Source organism: Pseudophryne corroboree, chromosome 11, assembly GCF_028390025.1.
Source record: "Pseudophryne corroboree isolate aPseCor3 chromosome 11, aPseCor3.hap2, whole genome shotgun sequence".
NCBI classification, from domain to species: domain Eukaryota; kingdom Metazoa; phylum Chordata; class Amphibia; order Anura; family Myobatrachidae; genus Pseudophryne; species Pseudophryne corroboree.
The window spans coordinates 351,887,737-351,909,136 of NC_086454.1; the positions used below are offsets into that span (position 1 = coordinate 351,887,737).

Here is a 21,400-nt window from a genome sequence, read left to right on the forward strand (position 1 = left end):
AGACAACACACTTTCTCTGAACCTGTCCCCTCTGATATCGCCCTCGCTTTTCTCTCGGCTCTGAGGGTGAGGATGTGGCTGTCACCGGCTTTCTTTTCATTGCTGTTTGATGAATGACCTCCCTTTATAGATCTGAGCAGGCGTTAGATGGTGAAACGACGGTCACCTTACGCACTACAGGTAGAGTGACATTTAGTTCATTCCGCAATGGCGCAACTCGCTTCAAAAGACTTGCAGACGTTTATATTTTAGTCTGAGTGGTCGGCTATATCAGACAGGACCTTCCTTTGAACCGTCTACATATAAATACATTTAACGTTCTTTTATCTTCCTCAACGTGGCAATGATACCGCGCCATATGCGCTGTATTCGGCTCAGTGGTTTACTTTTATTCACTTGAATAAAGAAGACAAAAAGTAGACCATTAAAGAGGAATTAAAAAAAAATCTGTTTATTATTAAACAAAATTCATAATTCCGCCGTTGTGCGCAGGACGTGGACTGTTCACTTCCCTGGATCCAAAATGTGCTGATAAGATTTTAACATTTAGAGGAAGATTTATCAAAGGCTGGAGAGAGACAAAGTACCAACCAATCAGCTTCTTACGAGTGGTGTGTAATAAGTTTTCGGATACATAAAAACTATTATATTTACAAACAAAGTGAACATTAAATTTTTTCAAAGAGTCTATACAAAGCTGCATGTGCTCAAACCACTTGGTGACGCAGCTGGACCAGTCCAATACAGGTATGTCTTCTACTTGCTGGATGAAGGTCTGCACTGCATCTTCCGGTAACTCAAAAGGAATCCCACGCATCTTGCTTTGTGGGAACACGAAGAAGTCGCAGGGGGCCTGATCTGGACTGTACTTGGATGACAAAGCTCCTGGATGCGTGCATGGGCCAGAAAATCCACCACTTTCCTGGACCTGTGAACAGATGCATTGTCGAGATGGATTAAGGCATCACGAGCGTAAGTTCTTGGACGGCGCCTGGAAATGGCTTCCAGCACTTGTAGCAGGCATTGGTTGGTGCACCAGTCCCCAGTGACGACGCGCTGCTGCACGAGTGGTACGGTAGCTACATGACCAGTTTTGGCCCCAACATAAGCCACCATCTGCTTGGCCCAGCTGCGGTCACGTCAGAACTTCTGTGGTGGTGCACCTCCCAACTGAGGTCCACTGGGCCGACTGTTGTTTGGTCTTGGGGTTTAAACTGATCCAGGATTCATCTCCACTGATGATCTCCCAGACAGAGTTTGAGTGCCTGCCATCAAACCTGGCCAGCATGTTGCGGCACCAAGTCACCCGAGCCTTCTCCTGCTCTCGAGTCAGCTGATGGGGCACCCAGCGACGTGCTGAAACCTTGCTCAGGCCAAGCTTTTCTAATTACACCGCCAGTCTTGTACACAGTCTTGCGTAGTTCAAGTGTAATACAGAACGTTTAGCATACTAGTCCCTGACAATGACTTTGAAAAGCTCATTTTGGACACCTGGACTGGCTCTTGTAGCACAACCTAGCACCAGAGCGTGTTGTGTTAATCCCCCCTCTCTTATGGCTTTTGTAGTTGTCATTAAACTTTTTGTTGTTTTATAAAATCCCATAAAGTTCTGCTCTTTGTTGGTGGCGAAGACGACGATGTTGAAACTGGTCCCAAGACGCTGAGAAGTCCCTTTGTGTGTGGATGCCGCAGATGTAAGGAGAAGGGGAATTTTGCACAGATTGCAGAGTCAGCTCATTCATAGCTACTAGTATAATACTGAATATTTTGTGGTTTATTTGTTGAATGCCCCCTCTGGAGCTCATTGTCTTGAACTCCCACAACCATATGATTGATTTGGTCTTCAGGGACGGGAATATAGGTCTCGTCTGGCAGGGTCCTCTGTCGCTCCCTGGCTCACTGTGTCATTTTGCAATCATTTCTGACTGAACCGTCCAAGTTGCACAGTCAGCGACAGACATATCTGGGCACTGACGGACACAGGACACCCATCCCATTGTGAAATACTGGAAAATGTCTATCCGTGTAGTGTATGAGGGAAACCCCCCTCCCACCAACACCTCCACCCACCCAGTCCAAAATAAATTGCACCCTGCCTTATGGTTGTGTCTATGTTACCTTCGTGCTAAGGACCTGGACGTGACAAAACAAGAGGGCAGGAAAGAACTTCCGCCCTTACAGCACCTAAATGTCTTCTTCGTTCTCCGTTCGTTTGGGGGAATAGTTTTTTCCTATGTGGCTCCGCTCGCCACACTTTACTATTCCAAATAGATCGTGACATGGACCCAGGGGGTTATGGGAAAGGTCCTCTCCACGAAGGTAAACTAGACGCTACCCTGCCTTATAGCCATAACATTAACCGTTCTACCAGAGCACAAGTGACTTCTGTCATGGTGGCTTTACGTTGTGTAATTAGACGCTGGTACCTTCAGGCGACATTTCCAGAGAGGGAATTTAGCCATTTATGACTGAACCAGTATTCTCCCTACTGTATTACCTAGTGACATCATTGATGCATGACGATTGGTTTAGCTGCTCACAATATGGCCGCCTCTGCTGTGTGTATGTAATAAGGACACAGATATTCCTACTGTGTTTAGGTTGTTTGATTTTTAACACTACCGTCATGTTAGCAACAGCGGGCTGCAGACTGAGCCAGTCTAAGGTGTACATTTACTAAGCAGTGATAAGAGCGGAGAAGTGAGCCAGTGGAGAAGCTGCCCATGGCAACCAATCAGCACTGAAGTAACATCTATAATTTGCATACTATAAAATGATACAGAGCTGCTGATTGGTTGATGGGGAAATTTCTCCACTGGTTCACTTCTCCACTCTTATCACTGCTTAGTAAATGTACCCCTAAGTAGCAACAGACTGTATATAACCTGTAAGGGGCCCGGTGTGCTGCACTAGTAGTGAGGGAAAAAGTTTATTCTTGGCACACCAAACGTCATGCGTGAGGCACACTGCAAGCAATAGTCATTTGTTTCTGCTGCAGAAAGCCTGCTCTCCTCAGGGCCGTAACTAGGGGGGGAGGTGGTGTTGGTGCCAGGCAGGGCCTAGGGTGGGCCATCATCACTGCTCCCTGGCACCTGTATTTGGCATGCAAAGTGCCTGGAACCTGCAGCCAAGAAAGCAGACAACTGGAACGTCCTTATCATGGGCACTCTGCTTCTCTGGGGTCATGACATTACATATTCAGGTGGCAGGGCTGACGCAGGGTGCATGTCGCCTTGCTACGGCCCTACCTCTTATTACAGCAACTGGGCAGCCAATAACAGTACAGTAAAGAAGGAGATGGGTCTGACACGTCGTCATGGCGACCGTTGCCACAGAATAGATATCCCATTACCCACCCCATATAGGAGCGGCCTGAGTAGTATTATATTTCTGAACCGTCTTATTGGTGGGGACCCTACGTACTACCTGGGATACTTTTATTTGCCAACCCTACGACATGGCATACCTGGCTGCGCGGGAGTGTGAGGCGTCCCTGCAACCCACCTGTATTGTGTTTGTAAATAAGCCGGCCTACAGAGCCATATAATGTGCACACGGCTCCTAATCGTCCCTGTGTGTCAGAGAGACCTCGGCTTTATGTGCCTGTGGAGACAATGTTTATGTGCTGCATGTGACCTGACGTTACCTCTTACCTTATGTATGAGGAAGTCTGGGGAGTGGGAGCAAGGCAGGACAGTGTTACCTTGCTGTATAGAATACAGCCTAAAGCGTCTGTACGGAGAGAGGCGCAGCTGCTCAGGCGTACAGTACAGGGGATTACTGTGCACAGCCGGATGAAGACCCTGGGGGTGCCTGAGCCAAATACTCATTTGAACCCACTTCCCGCTCCCGTTTGTAATTTAAAAAAAAACATAAAAATGGTTTCGGGTAATCCATGTTCCTCACAGCCCACGGGTCTCCTAGGTTGCCTACTAAATGATCCAGCTATATGTCACTATGCAATGTGTGTACTGCGCTACAGCTACTGCACATCTATTATGCAGTCACAGAATACCCAAATGAAATATTGCCGGATAATTATTTTTTATTTATTTTGAACGTTGGTATTGACGTTAAACTGCAGCACACATTCCGAGTTGTTCGCTCGCTAGCAGTTTTTAGCAGCCGTGCAAACGCTATGCCGCCTCCCACTGGGAGTGTATTTTAGCTTAGCAGAAGTGCGAACGAAAGGATCGCAGAGCGGTGGCAATTTTTTTTTGTGCAGTTTTAGAGTAGCTTCAGACCTACTCAGCGCTTGCGATCACTTCAGACTGTTCAGTTCCTGTTTTGACATCACAAACACGCCCTGCGTTCGCCCAGCCACGCCTGCATTTTTCCTTGTACGCCTGCGTTTTTCCGAACACTCCCTGAAAACGGTCAGTTGACACCCAGAAACGCCCACTTCATGTCAATCACTCTGCGGCCACCAGTGCGACTGAAATGCTTCGCTAGACCTTGTGTAAAACTACATAATTCGTTGTAATAGTACGTCGCGCGTTCGCATTGCGCCGCATGCGCAGAAGTGCCGTTTTTTGCCTCACCGCTGCACAGCGAAGGAATGCAGCTAGCGATCAACTCGGAATGACCACCATTGGAAAGGAGCCCATATCCTGAGCTCTGATTGGTGGAAGCCCCGACACACAGCATTGCACCTCCTTGTTTATAGTAAGCTGTTTGTTCTTTTTTGGTGCTTAAGTGAAAATGTTTCGCTGACAGATTCCCTGAGGGGGAGGGGAGAGAAATAAAGTATTTTGTGACTTGAACGCTGCGCAAGGCGTTACACGTGGTAATGACAGAATTCATGCGATTGCTGTGTTGTCTCGAATGTAAGAAATTTGAGGTGATATCACACGTGAAACTATAGCGGTCACCTACAGACGTAGAGGCGGCCATTTTGTGTGCAAAACCAAAGCAAGCAGCGTATACACTCCTTGTCATAAAGTACCTCATGTATCCACAATGCTCTTTCTATATACCAGCTGTGTGTTTTCTCTCCTGCCGTCTAACAGACGGTTCAGATGCATTAAGTCACAAACTCCGAGGCCGACAAATATCTTTCTTTCCCATCAATTATTGGGCCTAATTCAGAACTGATCGCTGCTGTGCGTTTTTGCAGAGGGCTGCGATCAGATAGCCGCCGCCCATAGCGAGTGAAAACCCACACCGTGCAAGTGTGCGAATGCAGGCGTACACCATGCGAAAGCCTCACCACACAGCGGACATCTGCAAATCCGTTCCCAACTTGCTCACTGTTTTGGGGCGGTGGAAGTTTGGGAATGAGTTTCGTTTTCGCGTTCTGCGGGCAGTTGCTTCAGCTCCCAAGATGGCGGCTGCCTGTGTGTGTAGCTGACGGGTACACGCCAATCCTTATAACAGAGAGGCTGAATGTTTCCCCCTGTTCTGTGACAGCTTGTAATGTGTATTTAGAGTCTCTTATCTCCCTGTGGTGGCTGAGCATCTGAAAGCTGCATTGCAGCCGTCTGCTTCCCAGAGACCCTGACCCCTCACCTTCTGTCTGCAGACGCTGATACTAATGAGCACATAAATTCTGTCCGCCATTCCCATTGTCACTCCATATACCAGGGCCAGTAAATAATCCGCTAGCATCAAGCTGCGGCTTGTGGTCCTGTGACAAACAATGCGTATTGCACAGGCACGTTTGTCATGTACACAAGGTTTATACTCCGGGCGGGAGCGTGAAACAGATATTCCCATAGATTGCGGCTGCCAGGACGTATACCGCACATTATAAGCATTTACATGCAGATGAGTCCGCACCGGTGCCCAGATTTATCAAGCCTTGGAGAGTGATCAAGTGCACGGCGCAACCAATCGGCTCCCAACTGCCATGTTACAGGCCTGTGTTTGAAATGTGACAGTTATGAGCTGATTGGTTGATACTTTATCACCGTGCAATTTATCACTCTCCAAGGCTTGATAAATCCGGGCCTGGGTGTCCGGACGCCACACGGCGTGAGGTGCCCAGCGCGTCTGAGACACTCCGACAGGACGCAGCATGTGTTGCGCTATTGTTAGAGGTTTGCATCAATCCCTGCACCAGCAGAGCTCACACTCCAAATTCCCGAAATGCTCCACCTCAATAGTGATTGGTGAGAACTGCATGCAAGAGGCTGCTGGTAGAGATACGGTCATTAGGTCGACACCACTTAGGTCGGCCACTGTTGGTCGACATGTATTAGGTTGACGTGTACTAGGTCGACAGTTCAAAAGGTCGACATGAGTTTTTCACAATTTTTTTAATTTTTTTTGTACTTTTTCATACTTTACGATCCACGTGGACTACAATTGGGAACGGTAACCTGTGCCGAGCGCATGCGAGGGGACACGGTGCACTAATTGGGGTTCGCCGTCACTTTACGAAGAAAACGACACCAAAAAAAGTTTAAAAAAAAAACTCATGTCGACATTTTGACCTGTCGACCTAATGACCATGTCGACCTAATGACCCTGTCAACCTAATGCATGTCGACCAATAGTGGTCGACTTAATGACTGCCGACCCAACGACCCATACCCTGTTGGTCGGTATTGGGAAATAGGGAGAGTACAAGAGACAGGAACATGGTATGTGCAGTTGATTTACAGACTATCATAATCCCAACACCCATTGAGCGAAAGTCAAAATACCGACACGCTCAAAATGCCGACCTAGTCAGGATACCAACATGTCAAAATGCCGACATGCGCGTTTAAGGAATTTTTGCCCAAAAACAGACTTGTTCATATTTTACCATCCCAGTGGACCTGGAGGGGGAACATAATAATGCGCTGAGCGCAACGAGGCACCGGGACCGAAACATGGCGAGTGCAGCGGTACACGTAGACGGTGTCCATGTCAACCTGTGTCGACATTGACACACACAAAAAACACAGAAAAACTCATGTCGGTATTTTGACATGTCAGCATTTCAAATGTCAGTATTCTGACTATGTTGGCATTTTAAACATGTCTGTATTTTGACCGTGTCGGTATTTACACTGTAGGGCCAATGGCTGTCGTGATTGTGACTGTCGGTAAATCATACTGAACCCGTTGATACTATATTAATACTGTAAACGGATTAAGCAGATTTCTCTGAATTTTGATTTATTCACGAAATAAAGGCTGCGTACCTCCCCGTGTGCTGGTGCAAGCAGTGGCGGGACACTTGTGTATACCCCTCACCAGGCCAGAATCGCCCTCTTCCCCACACCCCACCTAATCCTTCCATACAGTGTGTATCTGCTTCCTGTATAGGTGACAGATGCACCTGTATACTGTGTAGCAGTCATGTCCCCTATGGGTTATCTATGTGGCGCTACAGCTGGAAGAACAGACCCTTATCAGAGTATCTGCATGCCCCCCCCCCCCCCCCGTGTCATTGCTGTAAGCAACTCATAGCGAGATGTATCCTGTCCTATTCCAGCCATAACATTCAGTGTTCTCTGAGAGTGAGTGTAATGTGTGAGAGGAGTCGCTTGACTCTGGCTTAGATGACCAGCTCCCCTGTGAGTCGCTGGACTCTGGCTTAGATGACCAGCTCCCCTGTGAGTCGCTGGACTCTGGCTTAGATGACCAGCTCCCCTGTGAGTTGCTGGACTCTGGCTGAGATGACCAGCTCCCCTGTGAGTCGCTGCACTCTGGCTGAGATGACCAGCTCCCCTGTGAGTCGCTGACTCCCTGTCTTAGATGACTAGCTCCCCTGTAACTTGCTGGACTCTGGCTTAGATGACCAGCTCCCCTGTGAGTTGCTGGACTCTGGCTTAGATGACCAGCTCCCCTGTGAGTCGCTGGACTCTGGCTGAGATGACCAGCTCCCCTGTGTGTCACTGGACTCTGGCTTAGATGACCAGCTCCCCTGTGAGTCGCTGGACTCTGGCTGAGATGACCAGCTCCCCTGTGAGTTGCTGGATCTGGCTTAGATGACCAGCTCCCCTGTGAGTCGCTGGACTCTGGCTTAGATGACCAGCTCCCCTGTGAGTCGCTGGACTCTGGCTTAGATGACCAGCTCCCCTGTGAGTTGCTGGATCTGGCTTAGATGACCAGCTCCCCTGTGAGTCGCTGGACTCTGGCTTAGATGACCAGCTCCCCTGTGAGTTGCTGGATCTGGCTTAGATGACCAGCTCCCCTGTGAGTCGCTGGACTCTGGCTTAGATGACCAGCTCCCCTGTGAGTTGCTGGATCTGGCTTACATGACCAGCTCCCCTGTGAGTCGCTGGACTCTGGCTTAGATGACCAGCTCCCCTGTGAGTCGCTGGACTCTGGCTTAGATGACCAGCTCCCCTGTGAGTCGCTGACTCTCTGACTTAGATGACCAGCTCCCCTGTGAGTCGCTGACTCCCTGGCTTAGATGACAAGTTCCCCTGTGAGTCGCTGGACTCTGGCTTAGATGACCAGCTCCCCTGTGAGTCGCTGGACTCTGGCTTAGATGACCAGCTCCCCTGTGAGTCGCTGACTCCCTGGCTTAGATGACCAGCTCCCCTGTGAGTCGCTGACTCCCTGGCTTAGATGACCAGCTCCCCTGTCAGTCGCTGACTCCCTGGCTTAGATGACCAGTTCCCCTGTAAATTGCTGGACACTGGCTTAGATGACCAGCTCCCCTGTGATTCGCTGGACTCTGGCTTACATGATCAGCTCCCCTGTGAGTCGCTGGACTCTAGCTTAGATGACCAGCTCCCCTGTGAGTCGCTGGACTCTGGCTGAGATGACCAGCTCCCCTGTGAGTCGCTGACTCCCTGTCTTAGATGACTAGCTCCCCTGTAACTTGCTGGACTCTGGCTTAGATGACCAGCTCCCCTGTGAGTTGCTGGACTCTGGCTTAGATGACCAGCTCCCCTGTGAGTTGCTGGACTCTGGCTTAGATGACCAGCTCCCCTGTGAGTCGCTGGACTCTGGCTTAGATGACCAGCTCCCCTGTGAGTCGCTGGACTCTGGCTTAGATGACCAGCTCCCCTGTGAGTCGCTGACTCCCTGGCTTAGATGACCAGCTCCCCTGTGAGTCGCTGACTCCCTGGCTTAGATGACAAGTTCCCCTGTGAGTCGCTGGACTCTGGCTTAGATGACCAGCTCCCCTGTGAGTCGCTGGACTCTGGCTGAGATGACCAGCTCCCCTGTTAGTCGCTGGACTCTGGCTTAGATGACCAGCTCCCCTGTGAGTCGCTGGACTCTGGCTGAGATGACCAGCTCCCCTGTGAGTCGCTGACTCCCTGTCTTAGATGACTAGCACCCCTGTAACTTGCTGGACTCTGGCTTAGATGACCAGCTCCCCTGTGAGTTGCTGGACTCTGGCTTAGATGACCAGCTCCCCTGTGAGTCGCTGGACTCTGGCTTAGATGACCAGCTCCCCTGTGAGTCGCTGGACTCTGGCTGAGATGACCAGCTCCCCTGTGAGTCGCTGGACTCTGGCCTAGATGACCAGCTCCCCTGTGAGTCGCTGGACTCTGGCTGAGATGACCAGCTCCCCTGTGAGTCGCTGACTCCCTGTCTTAGATGACCAGCTCCCCTGTGAGTTGCTGGACTCTGGCTTAGATGACCAGCTCCCCTGTGAGTTGCTGGACTCTGGCTTAGATGACCAGCTCCCCTGTGAGTTGCTGGACTCTGGCTTAGATGACCAGCTCCCCTGTGAGTCGCTGGACTCTGGCTTAGATGACCAGCTCCCCTGTGAGTCGCTGACTCCCTGGCTTAGATGACCAGCTCCCCTGTGAGTCGCTGACTCCCTGGCTTAGATGACCAGCTCCCCTGTCAGTCGCTGACTCCCTGGCTTAGATGACAAGTTCCCCTGTAAATTGCTGGACACTGGCTTAGATGACCAGCTCCCCTGTGATTCGCTGGACTCTGGCTTACATGGCCAGCTCCCCTGTGAGTCGCTGGACTCTGGCTTACATGACCAGCTCCCCTGTGATTTGCTGGCCTCTGGCTGAGATGACCAGCTCCCCTGTGAGTCGCTGGACTCTGGCTTACATGACCAGGTCCCCTGTTAGTCGCTGGACTCTGGCTTAGATGACCAGCTCCCCTGTGAGTCGCTGGACTCTGGCTGAGATGACCAGCTCCCCTGTGAGTCGCTGACTCCCTGTCTTAGATGACTAGCACCCCTGTAACTTGCTGGACTCTGGCTTAGATGACCAGCTCCCCTGTGAGTTGCTGGACTCTGGCTTAGATGACCAGCTCCCCTGTGAGTTGCTGGACTCTGGCTTAGATGACCAGCTCCCCTGTGAGTCGCTGACTCCCTGGCTTAGATGACCAGCTCCCCTGTGAGTCGCTGACTCCCTGGCTTAGATGACCAGCTCCCCTGTCAGTCGCTGACTCCCTGTCTTAGATGACCAGTTCCCCTGTAAATTGCTGGACACTGGCTTAGATGACCAGCTCCCCTGTGATTCGCTGGACTCTGGCTTACATGACCAGCTCCCCTGTGAGTCGCTGGACTCTGGCTTACATGACCAGCTCCCCTGTGAGTCGCTGGACTCTAGCTTAGATGACCAGCTCCCCTGTGAGTCGCTGGACTCTGGCTGAGATGACCAGCTCCCCTGTGAGTCGCTGACTCCCTGTCTTAGATGACTAGCTCCCCTGTAACTTGCTGGACTCTGGCTTAGATGACCAGCTCCCCTGTGAGTTGCTGGACTCTGGCTTAGATGACCAGCTCCCGTGTGAGTTGCTGGACTCTGGCTTAGATGACCAGCTCCCCTGTGAGTCGCTGGACTCTGGCTTAGATGACCAGCTCCCCTGTGAGTCGCTGGACTCTGGCTTAGATGACCAGCTCCCCTGTGAGTCGCTGACTCCCTGGCTTAGATGACCAGCTCCCCTGTGAGTTGCTGACTCCCTGGCTTAGATGACAAGTTCCCCTGTGAGTCGCTGGACTCTGGCTTAGATGACCAGCTCCCCTGTGAGTCGCTGGACTCTGGCTGAGATGACCAGCTCCCCTGTTAGTCGCTGGACTCTGGCTTAGATGACCAGCTCCCCTGTGAGTCGCTGGACTCTGGCTGAGATGACCAGCTCCCCTGTGAGTCGCTGACTCCCTGTCTTAGATGACTAGCACCCCTGTAACTTGCTGGACTCTGGCTTAGATGACCAGCTCCCCTGTGAGTTGCTGGACTCTGGCTTAGATGACCAGCTCCCCTGTGAGTTGCTGGACTCTGGCTTAGATGACCAGCTCCCCTGTGAGTTGCTGGACTCTGGCTTAGATGACCAGCTCCCCTGTGAGTCGCTGACTCCCTGGCTTAGATGACCAGCTCCCCTGTGAGTCGCTGACTCCCTGGCTTAGATGACCAGCTCCCCTGTCAGTCGCTGACTCCCTGGCTTAGATGACCAGTTCCCCTGTAAATTGCTGGACACTGGCTTAGATGACCAGCTCCCCTGTGATTCGCTGGACTCTGGCTTACATGACCAGCTCCCCTGTGAGTCGCTGGACTCTGGCTTACATGACCAGCTCCCCTGTGAGTCGCTGGCCTCTGGCTGAGATGACCAGCTCCCCTGTGAGTCGCTGGCCTCTGGCTGAGATGACCAGCTCCCCTGTGAGTCGCTGGACTCTGGCTGAGATGACCAGCTCCCCTGTGAGTCGCTGGACTCTGGCTTAGATGACCAGCTCCCCTGTGAGTCGCTGACTCCCTGTCTTAGATGACTAGCTCCCCTGTAACTTGCTGGACTCTGGCTTAGATGACCAGCTCCCCTGTGAGTTGCTGGACTCTGGCTTAGATGACCAGCTCCCCTGTGAGTCGCTGGACTCTGGCTTAGATGACCAGCTCCCCTGTGAGTCGCTGACTCCCTGGATTAGATGACAAGTTCCCCTGTGAGTCGCTGGACTCTGGCTGAGATGACCAGCTCCCCTGTGAGTCGCTGGACTCTGGCTTAGATGACCAGCTCCCCTGTGAGTCGCTGGACTCTGGCTGAGATGACCAGCTCCCCTGTGAGTCGCTGGACTCTGGCTTAAATGACCAGCTCCCCTGTGAGTCGCTGGACTCTGGCTGAAATGACCAGCTCCCCTGTGAGTCGCTGACTCCCTGTCTTAGATGACTAGCTCCCCTGTAACTTGCTGGACTCTGGCTTAGATGACCAGCTCCCCTGTGAGTTGCTGGACTCTGGCTTAGATGACCAGCTCCCCTGTGAGTTGCTGGACTCTGGCTTAGATGACCAGCTCCCCTGTGAGTCGCTGGACTCTGGCTTAGATGACCAGCTCCCCTGTGAGTCGCTGACTCCTGGCTTAGATGACAAGTTCCCCTGTAAATTGCTGGACACTGGCTTAGATGACCAGCTCCCCTGTGATTCGCTGGACTCTGGCTTACATGACCAGCTCCCCTGTGAGTCGCTGGACTCTGGCTTACATGACCAGCTCCCCTGTGAGTCGCTGGACTCTGGCTGAGATGACCAGCTCCCCTGTGAGTCGCTGGCCTCTGGCTGAGATGACCAGCTCCCCTGTGAGTCGCTGGCCTCTGGCTGAGATGACCAGCTCCCCTGTGAGTCGCTGGACTCTGGCTGAGATGACCAGCTCCCCTGTGAGTCGCTGGACTCTGGCTGAGATGACCAGCTCCCCTGTGAGTCGCTGGACTCTGGCTGAGATGACCAGCTCCCCTGTGAGTCGCTGGACTCTGGCTGAGATGACCAGCTCCCCTGTGAGTCGCTGGACTCTGGCTTAGATGACCAGCTCCCCTGTGAGTCGCTGGACTCTGGCTGAGATGACCAGCTCCCCTGTGAGTCGCTGACTCCCTGTCTTAGATGACTAGCTCCCCTGTAACTTGCTGGACTCTGGCTTAGATGACCAGCTCCCCTGTGAGTCGCTGGACTCTGGCTGAGATGACCAGCTCCCCTGTGAGTTGCTGGACTCTGGCTTAGATGACCAGCTCCCCTGTGAGTCGCTGGACTCTGGCTTAGATGACCAGCTCCCCTGTGAGTCGCTGACTCCCTGGCTTAGATGACCAGCTCCCCTGTGAGTCGCTGACTCCCTGGCTTAGATGACCAGCTCCCCTGTGAGTCGCTGACTCCCTGGCTTAGATGACAAGTTCCCCTGTGAGTCGCTGGACTCTGGCTTAGATGACCAGCTCCCCTGTGAGTCGCTGGACTCTGGCTTAGATGACCAGCTCCCCTGTGAGTCGCTGACTCCCTGGCTTAGATGACCAGCTCCCCTGTGAGTTGCTGACTCCCTGGCTTAGATGACAAGTTCCCCTGTGAGTCGCTGGACTCTGGCTTAGATGACCAGCTCCCCTGTGAGTCGCTGGACTCTGGCTGAGATGACCAGCTCCCCTGTTAGTCGCTGGACTCTGGCTTAGATGACCAGCTCCCCTGTGAGTCGCTGGACTCTGGCTGAGATGACCAGCTCCCCTGTGAGTCGCTGACTCCCTGTCTTAGATGACTAGCACCCCTGTAACTTGCTGGACTCTGGCTTAGATGACCAGCTCCCCTGTGAGTTGCTGGACTCTGGCTTAGATGACCAGCTCCCCTGTGAGTTGCTGGACTCTGGCTTAGATGACCAGCTCCCCTGTGAGTTGCTGGACTCTGGCTTAGATGACCAGCTCCCCTGTGAGTCGCTGACTCCCTGGCTTAGATGACCAGCTCCCCTGTGAGTCGCTGACTCCCTGGCTTAGATGACCAGCTCCCCTGTCAGTCGCTGACTCCCTGGCTTAGATGACCAGTTCCCCTGTAAATTGCTGGACACTGGCTTAGATGACCAGCTCCCCTGTGATTCGCTGGACTCTGGCTTACATGACCAGCTCCCCTGTGAGTCGCTGGACTCTGGCTTACATGACCAGCTCCCCTGTGAGTCGCTGGCCTCTGGCTGAGATGACCAGCTCCCCTGTGAGTCGCTGGCCTCTGGCTGAGATGACCAGCTCCCCTGTGAGTCGCTGGACTCTGGCTGAGATGACCAGCTCCCCTGTGAGTCGCTGGACTCTGGCTTAGATGACCAGCTCCCCTGTGAGTCGCTGACTCCCTGTCTTAGATGACTAGCTCCCCTGTAACTTGCTGGACTCTGGCTTAGATGACCAGCTCCCCTGTGAGTTGCTGGACTCTGGCTTAGATGACCAGCTCCCCTGTGAGTCGCTGGACTCTGGCTTAGATGACCAGCTCCCCTGTGAGTCGCTGACTCCCTGGATTAGATGACAAGTTCCCCTGTGAGTCGCTGGACTCTGGCTGAGATGACCAGCTCCCCTGTGAGTCGCTGGACTCTGGCTTAGATGACCAGCTCCCCTGTGAGTCGCTGGACTCTGGCTGAGATGACCAGCTCCCCTGTGAGTCGCTGGACTCTGGCTTAAATGACCAGCTCCCCTGTGAGTCGCTGGACTCTGGCTGAAATGACCAGCTCCCCTGTGAGTCGCTGACTCCCTGTCTTAGATGACTAGCTCCCCTGTAACTTGCTGGACTCTGGCTTAGATGACCAGCTCCCCTGTGAGTTGCTGGACTCTGGCTTAGATGACCAGCTCCCCTGTGAGTTGCTGGACTCTGGCTTAGATGACCAGCTCCCCTGTGAGTCGCTGGACTCTGGCTTAGATGACCAGCTCCCCTGTGAGTCGCTGACTCCTGGCTTAGATGACAAGTTCCCCTGTAAATTGCTGGACACTGGCTTAGATGACCAGCTCCCCTGTGATTCGCTGGACTCTGGCTTACATGACCAGCTCCCCTGTGAGTCGCTGGACTCTGGCTTACATGACCAGCTCCCCTGTGAGTCGCTGGACTCTGGCTGAGATGTCCAGCTCCCCTGTGAGTCGCTGGCCTCTGGCTGAGATGACCAGCTCCCCTGTGAGTCGCTGGCCTCTGGCTGAGATGACCAGCTCCCCTGTGAGTCGCTGGACTCTGGCTGAGATGACCAGCTCCCCTGTGAGTCGCTGGACTCTGGCTGAGATGACCAGCTCCCCTGTGAGTCGCTGGACTCTGGCTGAGATGACCAGCTCCCCTGTGAGTCGCTGGACTCTGGCTGAGATGACCAGCTCCCCTGTGAGTCGCTGGACTCTGGCTTAGATGACCAGCTCCCCTGTGAGTCGCTGGACTCTGGCTGAGATGACCAGCTCCCCTGTGAGTCGCTGACTCCCTGTCTTAGATGACTAGCTCCCCTGTAACTTGCTGGACTCTGGCTTAGATGACCAGCTCCCCTGTGAGTCGCTGGACTCTGGCTGAGATGACCAGCTCCCCTGTGAGTTGCTGGACTCTGGCTTAGATGACCAGCTCCCCTGTGAGTCGCTGGACTCTGGCTTAGATGACCAGCTCCCCTGTGAGTCGCTGACTCCCTGGCTTAGATGACCAGCTCCCCTGTGAGTCGCTGACTCCCTGGCTTAGATGACCAGCTCCCCTGTGAGTCGCTGACTCCCTGGCTTAGATGACAAGTTCCCCTGTGAGTCGCTGGACTCTGGCTTAGATGACCAGCTCCCCTGTGAGTCGCTGGACTCTGGCTTAGATCACCAGCTCCCCTGTGAGTCGCTGGACTCTGGCTTAGATGACCAGCTCCCCTGTGATTCGCTGGACTCTGGCTTACATGACCAGCTCCCCTGTGATTCGCTGGACTCTGGCTTACATGACCAGCTCCCCTGTGAGTCGCTGGACTCTGGCTTACATGACCAGCTCCCCTGTGATTCGCTGGACTCTGGCTTACATGACCAGCTCCCCTGTGAGTCGCTGGACTCTGGCTTACATGACCAGCTCCCCTGTGATTCGCTGGACTCTGGCTTACATGACCAGCTCCCCTGTGAGTCGCTGGACTCTGGCTGAGATGACCAGCTCCCCCGTGAGTGCAGTTGGGAAAGGTGGTCTATTGTCTCGTACAGTTGGCTGTGTTCATAATCAGTGGCTGGCTGCCGAGTACGCCATCTAAAAGTCTGCTGGTCTCTCGCCCTCCCAGAGCGGCCTGGCCATTGGTTCACTGACCTGTATTACACATTCTATCATTTGGCAGGCGTGGAAGGATTAAACAGACATACCATCAGCAGATTTTTTTCCCCTCTGTATGGGGGGTGGGGGGGTACCTTCCATAGTGCAAGGACACTTCCTATCCAGCTGTGTGAGGGGGGAGGGGGTCTGGCTTTACGTGCCATGTCTGCATGGTCTGAATATGTATCTGTACAGCTAATGGTTACTGCCTCCGCGTGTCTCATGCTGGATCTGCAGCAAAGTGCACTCCAGCAATACAGCAGTTGCTGAACCCCTCCTCCTGCGCAGGTCCCCTGGATTTTGGCGACAGTGGCAGGCCATATTTTACCCTCGTACAGTACAAAAAAAAATGTTTTTTATATGCTGTATGTAGGAGAATCTGCTTAATATTAATATTCATCCTTTTATTAAAAATATGGCTATGAATCGTATGCGCGCGTCCGTGTTTCAGTACGGTGATCTGTAACACATGCAGACATGGTGCAATGCGGAATTTGCACAGTATGGGGCAGATGTGTTAAGCCTGGAGAAGAGAGAACGCAGCAGCCAATCATTACAGGTTTGAAAAATGACAGTTAGGAGCTGATTGGCTGGTGCGTTATCACCTTGCACTTATCAATTCTTTATCACTTCTCCAGGGTTAATAAATCTGCCCCGACGTTAGGAAACTGCTTGTGCCCTGCACGTGCGGCAGGATGTTCTGGTCTGGTGTAGCATTGGGAATATATACACTTCATCAGTGTCACCCGCACTGCCCACGTGTCTGCTGGGACAGTCCGTGCCAGCCGCATTGCGGGTCTGATGCGGAGGTGGCGGTTTGTTCACGTCCGGCGTAGTGAATGTGTCCCGGTTTGTGTTCGTGCAGAGTGGAAGCTGCGATTTTCAGGCGCATGCATAGAGAGGTTTATTAACAATGTAGTGGGGAGGGGGGAAGTTCTGATGCGTTTTAAAGACTCACCCATCGGCATTGCTGCATGTACAGACGCCGACAGTGGGCGCCTCCATTCTTGCACTTTCAGACGCAGCGGTGTACACACGGGCAGGACTGAGCGGCCGCCAGTAGCCACTGCTGGGTGCTTCTGTGTCCGCCGCAGGATCAGCCCCTATAAAGAGCGGACAATGGGGGTCATTCCAAGTTGATTGTAGCTGTGCAGCTGCCGCGGCACGCCCTTCCCCCCCCCCCCCCCCCCCCCAACGGTCCGGCCACGCCTGCGTTGGCCGGACTGCTCCCCCTAAACGGCGGCTTAACGCATCCGTTCAGCCCCCTCCCACCCAGCGACCGCCTCTGTCTCAGTGGCGATCGCTAGGCAACAAAAGCTGCCATGCCACGGCGCACACGCAGTTCCGGCCCACATCCTGATCAGTATACTGCGTTTCCTGCCATCCATTACATGACTGTCACTGCTGAGCGTAATAATACGCAGAAGATAATTGGCGTCCTCTGTGCCTTAGGGTGACCATACTGTCCCTGTAAACTGGGACGCTCATGGATTACACAGGTTCTGTGGCTGATTAAAACCAGGTGACACGCAGGCTCGGGGGTATATTTACTAAAGGCTGATTTCAATCGATCTTAAATGATGTTGGGTTTTCCAGGGCTAAAACACACATTTACTGACATTTAGAAATGAATATAAAAAAAACATCTAAATGTGTTATCCCTGGAAGCTCAACATTAAGGATCGATTTTAATTGATTCAAATAAATCAAATCGACCTTTAGTAAATATACCCCGTGAAGTCCGCCGGCCACAGAACCCACGTAATTCATGAGCGTTCCAGTTTAAGGGAATAGTATGGTAAGCCTAGCTACAGTATACATCGAAACAAGTCCATTTGTGTTCTATACTCATCTGCAGCAGCCTGTCATGTTAGCAGGGAGCGAGACACGGCAGACAGAGAGTGACTGGCAGGCTGGCAGACCTGCCCTGCAGAACCTGTGTGCAGGAACAGGGAGGGCGGATTGCTGGGTGACGGCACACTGTCCCCATGACGACACAGTCCTGATAATGTAGTAGCTTCAGCTGTCTGTGGTGGGTGGCTAATTATATATATATATATATATATATATATATATATATATATACACGCACACCATCCCCACAGCCTGAGCCTAACCCTCCCAATCGGTGCCGAACTCTAACCACCCCTTTCTGTGGCCTAAATCTAACCCTTTCCTCCCCCACCCCAGCAGCCTGACCCTAACCCTCCCCGGGGGTGCCGAACCCTAAGTCCCCCTTCCTACAGCCTAACCCTAGCCCCCCCCCCCCCCATAGTCTATATCTAGCCTCCCTTATATATGAATACTAGGTTAATGCAGAGCACAGTCCTATATCTTCATGGTTCATACCAAGTAAAATCCGGTTTGGGTGTAGTGGTCCTTTACCTTATAGCTGGTAGTATATGGGTTTGTGTGCGGGTGAAAGGTCCTCTGTACAGCCAGTAATCACGTCTGTTTAGTTTGGCTTAAACCTGCCAGATAAGTTGTATCGGTCTTTGAACCTTTTTACTCTTCCAAGTGTTTGCGAAGCTGGGTGACACAAGGGGACCATGTACGTACTCAGCGGCACTGCCCTGACATCCCGAGCCATACTTACAGTCCTGCCGGGACAGTCCCGCATTTCCCCTGTGAGGCGGACCTGGCGTGGGACATTAGAAGCACCGTAGTGGCCCCCGCTACTCACCTATTTGTGTCACCCCGGTCTGTGTGCCCCTCCCCTTTAGAATGTAAGCTCTCACGAGCAGGGCCCTCTTCCCTCATGTGCTTTTACGTCTCTTACTTAACTTATCTTCTTTTCAATACTTCCTTTAATGGCGCCAAATCCCTCGGTTTTCTGCCCCCTGAAACTTATTTCAGTGCGGTTTACTGACGCAGCCATGTTTATATTCCCTGTACTTGTCCTATATTGTATTGAACTGTAAGTCACTGTCTTCATGTTTTGCTTATTTGTTTACTCTGTAATTGGGCGCTGCGGATCCTATGTGGCGCCATATAAATAAAGGATAATAATAATATAAATGATGAATCACGTGTCTCCGGTCCCATTTTAATTAAGTCGTTCTCCTTTCCATTCACTCTGCACAGCCCCATCAATAGGTACTGCCCCCTACTGGGCATCGTAATCCGAAAATGAAGATTTACCCCAAGCCTTTCCAGTCTCCTTCAGTAGCGTGCTCCCCTATTTACTGTGTGGTGGGGCCGGGACATAAATGGGGGGTTAGATAGGCACTTTTACAGATGTGATAATCACCAGGCAGGTAAGTATGACGGAGCGACCTATCTTACAGCACAGAGGGATTGTAGTGTCCATGGTGCATGGCTTTCTATGCTGAGCGCAGAGAATACTGTATAGGTCATTGGTACGGCCCCATCTGGAATACTGCGTCCAGTTCTGGAGGCCATATCTGTAGAAGGATATTAATACATTAGAGACGGGCAACTAAAATGGTGCATGGCCGACATCACACAACTTACCCGGAAAGACTATTAGATCTCACTATGTATAGTGTGGAGCAGAGGAGGGAAAGGGGGGACATGATAGAGACTGTCACATATATCAAGGGTCTTAACAAAGTCCAGGAGGGAAACATTCTCCAAATGAAGAGAAGCAATAGGACACGAGGACATGCAGTGAGACTGGAGGGGGGGAGGTTCAGGAGAAATATGAGGAAAAATTACTTCACAGAAAGGGTAGTGGATAAGTGGAATAGCCTCCCATCAGAGGTGGTAGAGGATAAGACAGTAGAGCAATGTAACATGCATGGGATAGACATAAGGATATCCTTACAAAGAAATAAGGATAAAAAAGGATTGAGATTACCTAAAGCAGAGGTTCTCAAACTCGGTCCTCAGGACCCCACACAGTGCATGTTTTGCAGGTCTCCTGACAGAATCGCAAGTGAAATAATTAGCTCCACCTGTGGACCTTTTAAAATGTGTCAGTGAGTAATTAATACACCTGTGCACCTGCTGGGTTACCTGCAAAACATGCACTGTGTGGGGTCCTGAGGACCGAGTTTGAGAACCTCTGACCTAAAGGATAAAAAAGGGGCAGACTAGATGGGCCAAGTGGTTCTTATCTGCCGTCACATTCTATGTTAATACTGAGGTAAAGTTTGGTCGGCCACTAGTATGGTAATGTACCCTGTGCTGTATATTCTATTCCTCTTATACCCTGCTCAGGAGATCATAGACCGGAGCAGCCCCGTGCTGTTATACAGGTCACCCATGTGTCGGGTGTAGTATGGTATGCCGGGCTCCCGGCGACCAGCATACCGGCGCCGGGAGCCCGACCGCCAGCATACCGACAGCGTCGTGAGCGCAAATGAGCCTCTTGCGGGCTCGCTGCACTCGGCGCGCTGCAGGCATGGTTGCGAGCTACGCGTGCCACACTATTTATTCTCCCTCCAGGGATGTCGTGGACCCCCACGAGGGAGAAAATCTGACGGTATGCCGACTGTCGGGATTCCGGCGCCGGTATACTGTGCGCCGGGATCCCGACAGTCGGCAACCTGAAGACCACCCCATGTGTCAGCTGACTTCTAGTATCCATAATAAGTAGGGGGCATTATCCAGACTAATATACACCCAGGTAGTGACGCCAGCACTCTGCGTTTATACAGACGTGTGTATTATAGTCAGGTCATCGGTGCGGAAGGCGTAGGGGACACCTCACAAAGGTCAACAAGGTTTTATTTGAGAACATTTTGTAGGTAATTGTGTGTAGAGGTTGTTGTATTGTGTCTGTAGATTGTTATATTGTGTCTATAGGATGTATTGTGTCAACAGGATGTATGTGTGTGTGTGTGTGTATATATATATATATATATATATATATATATATATATAACCTGTGCCTCTTCTCAGGGGTGGCGTGGCCGGATATGCACCGACTGGCGGACCGCATCCATCTGGAGGAACTGACCAGGATTGGCATCTTGAAGGGCGATGTGGAGGACATGATGAAGGCTCACATGGGCGCGGTCTTCATGCCGCACGGACTGGGTCATTTCCTTGGGATTGATGTCCATGACGTTGGAGGCTACCCAGAGGTCAGTGCTGTATACATGAGGGCCACCCATGCCTATGACGTACCACTCAGCATCCTGACTCCCCGGCGTCCCTGCTGCTGGTGTAACATTTCCTCTCTGTGTATCCTTTGTCTCCGCTGGTGTTTGCTCTGTTGCTGGTTAAATAATCCATTACCTCTGTGTCACGTCTAGTTATCTGGTGGTTCCTTCATTGCCAGCCCCCCCCCCCCTGTGGTTTCATGTCTGTATAGTCTCATCCCTGCACCTGTAAGACCAGCAGGACCACGGGAGCTGTCCCCAGACGCAGGAGCCTGATGAAGAGCGTGGTGGCATCATTGCTTATTGGGCACATGTATATGGCAAACGTCTTGTCTGCAGCGTACTGTGGCCCCAGGGAGACTGACTGGTCCCCAGGAGTCTCAGGGCCAGACCACCACCATCACCCGTATTGCAATCGCTCTCCATCCTACTAAATCCATGTGGGTTACCGGCCTGGCACCAGTAGCCGGCAAGTGTAACAAGGATCT

The 21,400-nt window shown here is 52.2% G+C and overlaps 1 protein-coding gene across 1 annotated transcript in view; it reads left to right on the forward strand.

The window, feature by feature from the left end:
• Positions 1-21,400, forward strand: part of PEPD (peptidase D) — a 331,359-nt gene that overhangs the window by 296,916 nt on the left and 13,043 nt on the right. The window contains exon 13 of the mRNA XM_063945985.1: positions 20,710-20,894. Within this exon, the coding sequence (XP_063802055.1) occupies positions 20,710-20,894 (185 nt within the window). The remainder of the gene's footprint in view (positions 1-20,709; positions 20,895-21,400) is intronic.